At 46.8% G+C, this 12325-nt stretch overlaps 1 protein-coding gene across 6 annotated transcripts in view; it reads left to right on the top strand.

The window, feature by feature from the left end:
* Positions 1-7809, top strand: part of USPL1 (ubiquitin specific peptidase like 1) — a 36195-nt gene extending 28386 nt beyond the window's left edge. For all 6 annotated transcript variants that reach the window (XM_078602957.1, XM_078602954.1, XM_078602956.1 and 3 more), the window contains 2 exons: positions 4024-5085; positions 5483-7809. In XM_078602957.1, coding sequence (XP_078459083.1) covers positions 4024-5085; positions 5483-7185 — 2765 coding nt within the window. In that variant the 3' untranslated portion in view covers positions 7186-7809. The remainder of the gene's footprint in view (positions 1-4023; positions 5086-5482) is intronic.
* The last annotated feature ends 4516 nt before the right edge of the window (positions 7810-12325 follow it).

Genomic DNA, 12325 nt, shown 5'->3' with positions numbered 1-12325 from the left:
ATGTTTTAAATTCAGGACAAATGCCTAATTCCATAATATTGCAAATATATACCGCCCCATAAATTGTGTATGCGGTGGAGCGGCGATGCGGCGATGCGGCGGTCAGCACCCCGCACTATGAATGTGGCGACCCGACCACGGCTAACATCAGTGGCGAGCGACATCTGAACCAGGCTTGGAGCCAATGTCTTTCACCATCCCCGCACTGGCCAGCGTGATGAAGTATGTTCAAACAACTCAAGGCCAAGTGGCATTGCAAAGCATTCATCCAGCAGTGGATTAACAAAGGGCTGTAAGTTTTCACGGTATGCATGTTTAAAATCCAGCCGGGTGCTGCAGCGATCAGTATGGTTTGCAGTCAGAAGGTTGCGATTTAAAATCCTAGTCCGAAGTCAACTCAACCGCTCATTCTTCTGGGCTCAATAAAATGAGTACCGCCCTGTGGGAAGGTCGCTGTGGTTGTCCTATGGAAAAAACTCTCCTGCACCATAGGAATGTGGATTGTTCACTCCTGGCTCAGGGCTTTAACATGGAGATGAGTGTCACCCTATGCTCTTTTAAATAGGAGTGATCAATGATATTATTAAACATATAATGGAAACACCACAACCATTATGAATAATAAATGAGTCACGTTCATTTGGTCTCATTCATTAGCAGCATGAGAGCTGATTCAAGGGCCGTCCTGGAAAACAAAACATGACAACCCACAATAGCTCCATCGTCGAGGAAGTTAAGTTTTGTTGAGAGCAGGAGAATTAAGTGAATCGTTAAGCTCATTCATTGTAACGCACTTTCTTCAGCAATGCCAAGACGGAAGCGCGGATGGCATGGAACCAGATAACACATGATGGGCCCTCGAGATCAAGGATGTTTTTCATCTTGACAATATGAGTGGATTGTCAAATGATTCAATGAAGCCATGATAGGTTATTGAATAAAAAATAAAATGTGGTTTAGAAAGTTTTTCGAGGACACCCCCTCATTTGCTAACGTACAAAACCTTTCGCTCATCCCACCTTGATGCTTTAAAAACCCGACTTGTGTGGCATTGAAACTAAACTATAAACTAAACTATTTTTTCTTATTTTACCAGGTAAGGTCCACTGAGCTATATAGCTCTTTTTCAGAAGCGATCTGGCCACAATTGATAGATCAACGAAGTGGCTTATCGTGTGGAAATTTATAGCAGCCCAATACCTACGTGACTTTACCAAAAGAACCAAAGAGTATGGATTCGTGCAGTCACGAAAGCTTCAAAGCAAGATCAGCCCTATACTCTTAGCGCATGTTCCTAAATGTGGAGGAATAAACGGGCAGGACCCCGAGCAAAGTCAACATGACCACGGGGAGAGAGAGAGAGACATGCAAACTCAAATATACAACAGGTGCCAGGGTCAGGATCGAACCCACGACCTCCTGCATACCAGGCAAGGTAGTTAACATCTCCTAGCCACCGCGGCGCATTGATCCGGTTAGCTCTACTGGAATCGGTGCCCAGTGTTTACCTCCACCTGCCACACGTGGGACCATGTTCCCTAAACCCATTGGTGGTGGAGCCAGGGGGGTGGAGCAGTGGGGGCATTTGCCCCTCCCCCCACCCATCATTCCCTTGAAACTCCCCCAAAAATTTAATTTTATTGATATTTACCAGAGAAAATTCACTGAATGTGTGTTCCTTTATTATTAATGCAGGCCCCTATTGAACAAGCTTGAAATTTCAGGGTCGCCCGAACCAAGGGGACGTTTTTTCTCTCGCTCTGCCTCTGCCTGGATCTAAGCTCCCAGCTCTCCCTTGTGGTTGGGTGCAGTGCAGTAGTTTTTTTGCAGTAATGTTCACCAACGTCATTAAAACAAAAACAGAGCCAGGGATGACAAACACCACTTGAAATATGTTTTGAACTCTGGTATGCGAGTCGTATTTCCGGAGCGTTTATGTGCAGCGTTTATTGCAAGATCTGCGGGGCTGTAAGAAAATACCTCTCTTGGTGTGAAAACGACGTTTCGTACTTTTACTGAGCCGTTATTCTCCACCGCTCTATGCCGAAGCGCATTGTATTTGCGAGATATGCATCCTGTTAGGGGTATCTGTACAGTGCGAGACAGGGACAGTGTTGCAGTGGAAGGCACACGCTGCCCCATGAACCCAGATGCCCGAGTTCGGTTCCTGACCGTGGGTAACGTGAAGTGGCGAGCGATATCTGATGCTACCCCCTCACCAACCCGCACTAACCGGCGTAGTGAAGTATGGTCAAACAACCCCCTGTGACCGACATCGTGGGGAGGCCTTCATCCAGCAGTGAATTGATAAAGGGCCATAAACTGTACATACACTAACACACTACAAGTGCTTAAGTTTTGTTTTTAAAATAAAATACGTTGCATAGAAAAATGTAGATAAGCACTTAATGCTATTTAAAGTGTCTGATGATTGTACAGTACAGCATATGGTTACAGCAGGAATTTTAAAAACTTTTTTTTTAAGTCTGCAACTGATAAGGTGCAAATTGCTTGAGACATTTGTGTTTTTTAGATATCACACTTATATTGGCTGTTTTAAACGTCAAATTGGCATTAATCATGTTGGCTGCCAGACAATACCGCAGCCAGGGATTGTGTTTCAAACCTAAAGACATGAGCTCAGCTGCTCAACCAAAATAAAATGATGTCTTTATTATTGGCACAATGCGAGGACTGCAACTTTCCATCATGTACACGCATAGTCGGTTTCTCTCCCGCGTCCTGCTCACACTCTGTAACGGGCAATCATTTTAATGAAAATCACAGTCCTCTGAAGCTTTTGAGAGTACACAGATGGCGGTTCAGTTCACATTTCAATTTTACTGTGTTTTTGGGGCCCTTTTTACGTTATCTTTTTTTAAATCAAGTGCTAAGTTAGCATCAGTTGTTAAGAGCGATGGGCGCAGTGGTTCTCACACTGCGCTTTGAACCCGGTGATCGGAGTTCGATTTTTGGTCACGGCTAGCATCAGTGGCGAGTGATATCTGAACCGGTACTGAAATTCCGTAAGAACTCCCAATGACCCACACGGCCAGCAGTGAATCTTCATATTTTCATCATGGGAAATGACACATCCACAAAGAGCGTCGGTTATTATCTCTCAAAGCATGAACATTTTAAAAATAACGCTTGATGTTTTCTTAATTTCTAATCCTACCGGTATATTTAAAAGCGTAATTTTTTTTTATTTACAGCCACATGCCATCGCTGAGTTTGGCGTCTGAAAAATTGCAGAAAGAATTAGATGGTGTCCTATACGTCTTATCCACATGCGGTTGTGTTTTTACTTGATTTTATATTGTCTACAGCTACAACAACAAATGTGAGGAAAGCGGAGAACCAGGGCACGCGACGTCCAGGCATCGGGCGCATAACAAAGCCTAGCAATAATCACCCCTCGCTACGATCCAGGAGACAAACAGACAAGGGCAAGGGAGAGAAAGGGAAGAACAGGATGTGAGAGAGAGAACAGGGAGAGGGAAGGGGGAGATCTGTGGCCGTGTTCGTGGAGTGCGCCGTGTCCGGCTCCCGACACCGGCCGCTTTTCAGACTGACAAGGCAACGTAAATTTTTCACTTGTCTGCCCCGTGGCTTGATCTCGAGGTCCCTCCGCATGCTGGCAGGGGTACCCGGCCACGGCACATTAGCCCCCGGAGACACCCCGGCACCCGCAGCTATGGCAGCTTTAATACTTTGTTTTGATAGGTGGGCCTTTGAAAGGGTTTAAATCAATTGTCAGTGGCATTTATTAATTAACAAAGCGACTTGCTTCAACGGTGATTTATATGACATTCGTCATCATGTTCGCCTTTCACTAGTTGTTCTGAAGCGAGCTTGTGTGTTTGTAAAAAAAAAAATGCACTTAGCGCGTGTTTACATTGTGTGGGTTGAATATGGGAGCGCAACAGTTGCTGCATAAGCGAAATAAAAGTTAACAAATGTGTTTCTGACAATGGGACGCAACGCAGAATTGAGCAGCGTGTCGGTTGTGCTCGCTGGCAGGTACGTGGCTGGAGTGCGACGATCTGAACGGGCCTTTCTGCGTGGAGAGAAAGGAGGTGAGCGTCCCTCCGGAGCAACTTCACGTTGTCTTCTGGGAGACGGTGGCTTCCGCGGACGCGGAGGGAGGACGGACATCCGGTGCGGAGCCTGGAGACTTCCGGCAAAACCACGGAGAGCTTGGCAGCCAAGCAGTGGCAGCGGATGCGAGAGCAGACCGTTCATGTGATGTGGAGGATCTGGACATTCCCGATAGACGCAGGGAGTCCGAACGTTGCGACTTCCTTCGGGGTGACGGGCGTCGCGACGAACGGAGGGTGCACTTCGCTGACTGCCCTGCGGCAATGTCCGAGTCGTGTGCAGTGAGAGCAGCAGGCCTCTGCAAGGTGCCCGGCACGCGGCCAGACTGGCAGGGGCATAACGAAAGTGAAGGTGTGCACAGCGCAAGGGGGTCCTGCGTGCCACGGGACACGAATGAACAGATATACATCGATCAGACGGTCGGTATGAATTCCAACAAAGGTACCCACGGTACCTCGATTGACAAGCAAAGATTTCCGGTCAGTGTTGAAAGCGGGACGGCCGAATCGGAATGCAACGACGACGCGAAAGCGACGAACGATGCCGGCAACGTGTCCGCAAAAAGTGTCGCCATAAGTCCGGTGGACGGTGCGCTCGAACCCGCCGTTAAAAATACAACCGACGAAGCGGCAGGAAAGTGCGCTGACAAAACGTCACCGCAACGGCGGCACGCTGCCAACGTGGCGATCGTCGCCGCACCGGCACCGCGCTCTCTTGCGGCAGAGGATTGCGGCAAGTTTCACGGCTGCCAGCTGAGAAGAGATCGCTCGCCGGCGCCGATCGCGGACGCGTGCCCAGAGATGCCGAGCGAGCGAGGAGCACCCGGCGAGCGCGTTGGAGTGACGGAGCGGAGGCCAGCGGGCGACGTCTGCGGGGGGCGAGGCGAGGACGAGCGGGAGGCGTGCTGGGAGCTGCACTCGCTGCTCAAGAGGCTCGGCAGGCGGAGAAGGCGGCTCGCCTCGGTGGACAAATTCATCACCCGACGTAAAGCGGCGCTCGCAGTTTGTACCGCTCGCTCTTCTGAGCACCTTCACAGTTCAGTCGCGTTCATTAAGCGCCCTGAGATGCCGTAGCTTGCAAGGGTATATTGTCTTTATAGAAGTAGCTTATAGCGTGTCACATGTGACATGTGAACATTCAATACATGCAAATCATTGTCCTCAAACGTTTAATATTTGTGAAATATCTTTTGAATTCAAAAATAAAGTATTGTTCATTCAGAAATGTAATTTTACATTCTAAGATATGTTAATTGTGGTGTGCATATTGAGCATTTCATTAGACGGGTATAATTTTACGGATGTATATTTTTCCCCAACAACGACAGTGGTTGATTTTTGTGTACCGCGTGCTAAAAAACGTGCACACGCCACGCTCTCAGGCCTGCTGCTGGAGGAGGACGGAGGCTGTCGAGGAGCTCGTTGTGAAGGGACGGGGCCCGAGTCCTCACCTCCCCAGCAGACTTCCACGGTCCGCAAGGAGCAGGCGTTGAGCGAGGGACCTGAGAACGTTCAGACGGAACGCCAAGGACGTCTTGCCAGCAGGGGAGCCTTGACGGAACCACCGCGGCCCAGAGAGCAACGGCATCCGTCCGACGTGGAACATTCACCTGCGAGTGAGCCGAGCGAAAAATGTGAGAGTCCTCACCGGTTTTATATGGGACACGTGTCTGCGGAAGGCTGTGATGGAAATGTGGACAGGCATCACGCGTGCAATATAAATAATGTGTCGACTGAGGGTTCTGATGAGGATCTTGAAGGACATTACCTGACTCCCGTTTATGATGCCTCTGTTGACCTGCTTAAGGAAAATTCGGAAGAAAGTCCTGCATCAGATATGATGGATTCCTCTACACAGGATCTTGATGAAACATTTGGTGGAACTCACCAGATTTTAAGAGAAGACGTTCCTCGTAGAGGTGCCGAAACATTTTTATCAGAAGACCACCCGGCTATTGCAGGACACGATTATGAAAATTGTTCTGATGGAAATCTGGAGGACCAGCATGCCTTCAATGTGACGCAAGCATCTACAGAAGGTCACCATGAACATTTACAGGAATACCTCCTGACTCTCGTAGAATACTTGCCTGCGGACGATCCCAACAGAAACCTTGAAGGGTTCTATACGTGCGGCATCACTCGCCCATCCGCAGAAGGTAATCAGGAGATGCTGCAAGGACAGCACGCGACTGTTAAGGAACGTGTATCTGCAGAGAATCTTGATCAGAATAGTGAAGCCATATTTTCGCACAATGTCTTAAGTTTAGAGACTCAAGATTATCAAAATCCCAGTTTGGTACTGGACACATCAATAAATCCCATTGATCAAATATTGCAACGGGCACCAAACGAATCGCAAATCGTCCCTGAGGAGGTGGGAACGAGGCCTGACGAATGGAATGAGAACCGGGCGTTAAAGCCAGCTGTGTGGACGACTACCGACGACGACGACGACGACAGAGGTGCGAGCGAACCTCCGCAGAGCGATTCGGAGCACGCGTCAACTAGCGAGGGTGCATCGGGCGGTCAAAGCACGCTTGGCAAAAAGTCAAGCGAAGGCGATAAAAACCCTGGCAGAGGAGCGGACGTCGGTGCCGGTGGACGTGTGCCAAAAACGAAAGCCACGTCGGCCTCTCGCGGGTGGGGCGGGACGGAGCGCGCGCGCGCGCCGTCAACGCGCCGCAGAGCCGCCGCTTTGCCCGCTCCGGCGCTTCAGCGGTTCAGAGAGAAAGCGCTGAGGCTGCAGCTCCTCGCGGGCGAGGACTCGGCCAGGTTCGGTGGCTACCGGCCGAGAGAGAAGGAGGGCGCTCCCGTGCTGCCCAAGGGGTCCGCGATCGCTGCTGCGGGGACCACGGCGGTGGTGGTGGTGGCGCCGTTAGGCAGTGGAGAAGAAGTTGCGCTCGAGCCAGCTTTGGCAGGGGAGTGTGGCGAGCGAGTTCGGTGTTTGGCCGTCGAGCCGCAGGAAGGAAGTTTGAATTTGGCGCAACCGAGGGGGGATAGCGGCGAGTTAAAAGCGCTGCTGAAGAGGCTGGAGAGAAGGAAACAACAGCTTGCGATGGTGGAGGGTGCTCATCGTAAATGATCACGTCCAGGACTTAATTTCTTACTCAGTATTGCACAGGTCACCAGGACACTGGAGTTAGGCACCTGACCAGTAGCCACAGTCATTTCCAGAGGTATACTGGATGCGGTGTGCTGGGGCGTGGAAGTAATTACCGGGTCGCTGAGCCGGAAAGACCCGACTGAAAATAAGGCTTGATAATGTCATTCTAGATTTGAAGTTGTCGTGACTGCAAGGGTCCATACTCTTTGGATAATGTCATATTTGTAGTGTTTTATTGTCCGCGATGCAGTTTGTTTCAGCGAGAATGCCATTTGCAGGATTTTAGAAAGTTCTTAGAATAGTTTCGTTTAACTCTTAAAACATTTCATGTTAACGTTTCATGTTGACGTTAATTTATTCTGAAATAAATATAAGTCACATAAAATATATTTATATGTTGAAAAATAAATGTTGTGCGGATTATTTTTGAGTCATGCCAATAGTAAAGAGCACGTAATTTGTAGAGAAGGGATTTATGATGCAGTATTTTGTAAAAAAATATATATATATACCTGGCACATACACTTTGAGAATCTTAACGTGTGATTTGTAAAGTACTTGTCTATGTACATAACATGTGAATAAAGTTGCATTATTATGAAACATGTTCCTGTATGGTAATTAATACCGTGGTTGTTACTAAATGTAGAAATATGGATAGATTCTAAAGCAGTTCGCAGGTTTGGATCATCCCAAAAGTTTATGAAAATAAAAAGAATAAACACGAGTAATAATTTACAGGCCTTGGTAACTGCACTGCTGGATGAAGGCCTCACCATTCACTCAGTAATTCCAGTTGTTTGACCATACTTCACCAATTTGTTGATTAGGGAATGGTGAAGATTGTGCCCGGGACTGGTTTAATGTATCACTCCACTGACCTTCGCCATGGCTGGGAATCGAAACCAGGTTCATAGCACAGCACACGAAACCATTGTGCCATCATTTCACTCGATTCATAATGTTAATAAAATGTGTACATTTTTTGTTACAAAAATATTTGACAGTCTTACACATATATTGTCCGTACAGATAATCATGGCCAATGTTATTAGTCAACTGATAACATTAAATCATTTTACTTAGTTAACCACGCTTAGCAAAATACAATAGCTCTGATATTTGAATTTAATTACGTAATGTTTCAGCTCTAAATTAAGATAGCTTATTAAAACGTCAGTGAAATTGTTCACACGTTTACTTAAAAGAGTGGAAATAACACACGGTGTTTCTATATAGTCTAATAGTCTATCTGTGAGTGCAGGTAAAGCATTTAGGGCATGATACGCGTGGCAAAGTGCCATGCATTTGTTTTGCTAGTTGGAGAAAATGTGCCTAAGTCTTCACTACCAACATCACCGGGGCAACATCACCGTAGGCGAAGTGACATAATAATCTGGCCCACGTTGCACGAATTTATACCTATAAATGTATTGCACAGATATATAAACATAAATATACATTCACAAGTTAATTGTGGAACGTCACAAATCACGTTACCACATCTATTTAAGGAAACGGGGATTTCTCCACAAGGCTGGCTGTCGCCTGATGAAGCTAGTTGTAATTACTGGCGAAACGTCGTACTCGGATTGTGGATTTTCTCTCCAACACACCGGTGTGCTGTACTAGTAGCGAATTGGCATGTTCTGTTTACGTGACAAACCTTACTAATTGTTGGTGGCGGGTTTAACGACATTTTCGTGATCTAACCCAAAAAAACCTATATTATAATTGTGGAATGTTATAATACATTTAGAGTATTTGTTTCACATGCAGTCAAAATGTCAGATTTTGAAAATTCCATCATTTGTTGTCATGAGTGAAGGCCCTCCACAGCCTTGAGTTAATTAACACATCATCATCATCGTGATTGTCATTCATTATTTATATAGCGTCTCCTATGGAGTACGTCTCGAGGCGCCAGAGGATAAACAAAAACTCCCCAATCGTTTGAGACAACTCGTTTTGTGACGAAGTGACTGCAGCCCAAATGTGGCTTCCAAAAAGATTACACGGTGGTATTAGCCACAAACACACACGCGCGCACGCACATGCATATATATATAACAAACGAGAATAAACAACATCGACAAATCTTCAAACTGTGCTTGAGACCACCACTCAGCGGGTCTTCTCCACTTCAACACATGCACGAAACCGATCGACGGAGCGAGTAGCCCAACACATTTCTCCCCTGATTGTGACCGGCCGTGCCTAATGCGCCGCTCGGCCCTGCGAGCATGTAGCGGGCATCGATCATTTTGCGCGGCACGGCACCGTAGCGACGCACGGGCGGCGTTTGTAGCTCGGCGTCCGGATGCCCCCGGGTATCAATGTTACCTTTTTTTTCCCTCTGATCGACACATCCACCGCCGCCGCCGCCGGATAAAATGCGCGTCATCCGTCACTCGGATTCGTAGTGCTCCTCCTTTGAAATGGCAGCTGCCCTTTAATAGAGATGCATCAATGTCACTCGGATGTCATTCAATATTGCTCGACATCGACACGCTATTAACCCGTTGTTTTATTTCACAGGCTCGTCGGATGTGGAATTGATGTGAATCCCATTGCCGACTCACGTTCGGGGTTTATTTTTTTTATTGTTGTCCTGTCAGCTTCTGCGCCTTACGCGTTGATGGCTTTAATTTCCATGTAACCCGAGTGAAAGAAAAGGGTGTATTTGGAAATCGCCAAGCTTGTAGTTTCAACAGAAGGCTTGATTCTAAAAGGAAATCACGCAGTGCATGCGCATGTACATCTCCCGTGGCAATCCACTGCTGGATTAGGACTTCTGCATGCCACGGGGGTCGTGGTGGTTATTTGACCATACTTCACCCCGCTGGCTAGTGCGCATTGGTGATGGGCTTCTCGAGTATTTGCAAGCGGTGGTTAAAAGTGAGTTTACGTGTTCGAAATTAAGTATCACGTCAACCCACGCCAATCCAGTTTTCCACGTATCTCCAGATATTCTTGCACGGTTACATTTTAAGCTGAATATAAAGGTAAGAGCGTAAAACGACGGTTTAATATTTAACCCGTAGCTAAAATGTTGTGACAGCCTGATAAAAAAAAAATACAATGTCATTTCGAATCATACAGCGTCTTTAGGCAGCTGTGCCTCGAGACGATGGGCAATGGCAGGACCTGCCGTCACAGGAACTAAGAAACACGCTGCAGATATCTGATTTATGCACGAGTCGCCTTCAGTCTTGAAACAACAACCGATAATTGCTACAATTGTAATCATCACGTCTGTTCAATCTCAAGCGCAATCGCTAATTGCCTAGTGACTGTGCAATATTGCTTTCCACCCTACGCTTTTGTACTGCAGCGTTTACGTTGAGCGATTGCATGTACTGCACGTATGCTGAACTTCTTTCGCACCGTACGTAGCCAACCGTTCAAATCGGAGGTGCGGGGGAAGGACAACAAACTAACACACAAAGAAGTTCTAAAGAAAATAGTTTTCAATCTCGAGTTAAAAGTGCGTAGCTGCAAGCGGCCTTCCTTAACATTGGAAGGAGGAGCGTTGCAGACAGCCGAAGAAGCGCATCTGAAAGCGCGCGATGCGGCGACCGTCGTCTTTGTAACATTGTAACGTCATCATTGCAAGTGTCCGTTGTGCAGTGGCATAAAGCGACGGCTTGCCACCCCACACACATGTTAGAGTTTAATTTTTATTAGCTGCGCAGAGTGGTAAATTTTGTTATTTTATTTGCCGCAACACGTGTTGAAGTTTTGTTTTACTGACCCCTTTTTTACGGCAGCGTCCTCTTTTTTTCATTCCAATTATTATTTATGCGTTTATTCAAGAGTAGCGAGTTTGATTCTGCTATAATTGAGCAATTTCGATGCTTTATAGTGCTCGTGTTGTATAAATCATCGGGGCATCTTTAACTTTTGAACGATAGTGCAGAAAAAAAGGCAAGGCTCTTTGACACAAGCAAGATGTCTTACTGCTCTCAAACGGTATATCGCGGGTGCCCCGGTGAAAGAGTTTGAGAAATAGTTTTCCTAAACATCAGGGGGATGCTCTAATCGTGCGCGCGTGTGTGTAAGTTCACGGCTAAAAATCTAAATTCAGTGACGGCAACAGAAAATAATCGCTCGCCAAGTCTCCGGTAACAGCCACATGCCGACACGAGGGTTGAAAGCTCGTGAAGCAATCTGACACGTCTTCATATAAAATATTTGGCGACGCGACGTCTTATAGTTCTGGGATTGCACGCTAATTTGATTACGACTGTAACTGCCTTGCATCTCCAATGTGCCAGTAAGTTCCGTGCGTTGTGTACGTTCCTACAACGCCCGTGTGCTAATTTGGGTTAACGTTGCAGTGCATTCCTACAGATGATCACATTAAGCGATGTGTGCTCCCCGGAGCGGGTGGAGCGCATTTCGCCATGAACTCACTCTACCTAACTTGGATTTTTCCGGTCACGGCTAACACCTCCGATTAGCACGTTTGGCTACGTAGAAAGTGCGAAAGAAGTTCAACATACACACAATGCAATACATAGAGATACAATACCTACAATACATACACACAATACATAGTACAATCTTAACAAGTCCTGGACAAATTTCGATTTCCGACAGACCTGTTCTTCACCTGAGGACGGCTGCTTGCGTTGTGGCCGAAACGTCGTGAGAATTATTTTATTATGTTTTATTTTTATTATTTTATTATTTCCCTTCTACGTGACTTTACCGAAACACGGTCACACAACCCGCGTGATTGCCTTGGCAAGCAAAGGCCTTCACCCAGCAGTGGATTGATCAAGGGCTGTACGTGTGTATCACCCCCCCCCCACACACACACACTATTTAAATCTGTACGCATACAGGCAATGCTCGGATGCCGAATCTGCGTTAAGTTACGCCGCTTTCAAAACTACCCGTGCCAGGGGCGTAATATTTCTGGTTCAAAGGAGGGCGAAAGAGAATGCATGAAGAATGAACTACACCTGTCATGATAGCCATTATCCCCTGGGTCAAACGAAAACGTTAAGGCGTTTTTTAATGAATCGGTTATTCCGTACGATCATGGGAAGTATTCATTTCCACCTTTGATGTCAGGGGTTGGAATTTATGGCATCTTTTTGTTAGTGCCGTT

Source organism: Lampetra planeri, chromosome 19 (assembly GCF_965212315.1).
Source record: "Lampetra planeri chromosome 19, kcLamPlan1.2.h2, whole genome shotgun sequence".
Lineage (NCBI taxonomy): Eukaryota > Metazoa > Chordata > Hyperoartia > Petromyzontiformes > Petromyzontidae > Lampetra > Lampetra planeri.
The sequence above is the reverse complement of the archived record's forward strand: the minus strand, read 5'-3'. Positions and strand labels throughout refer to the sequence as shown.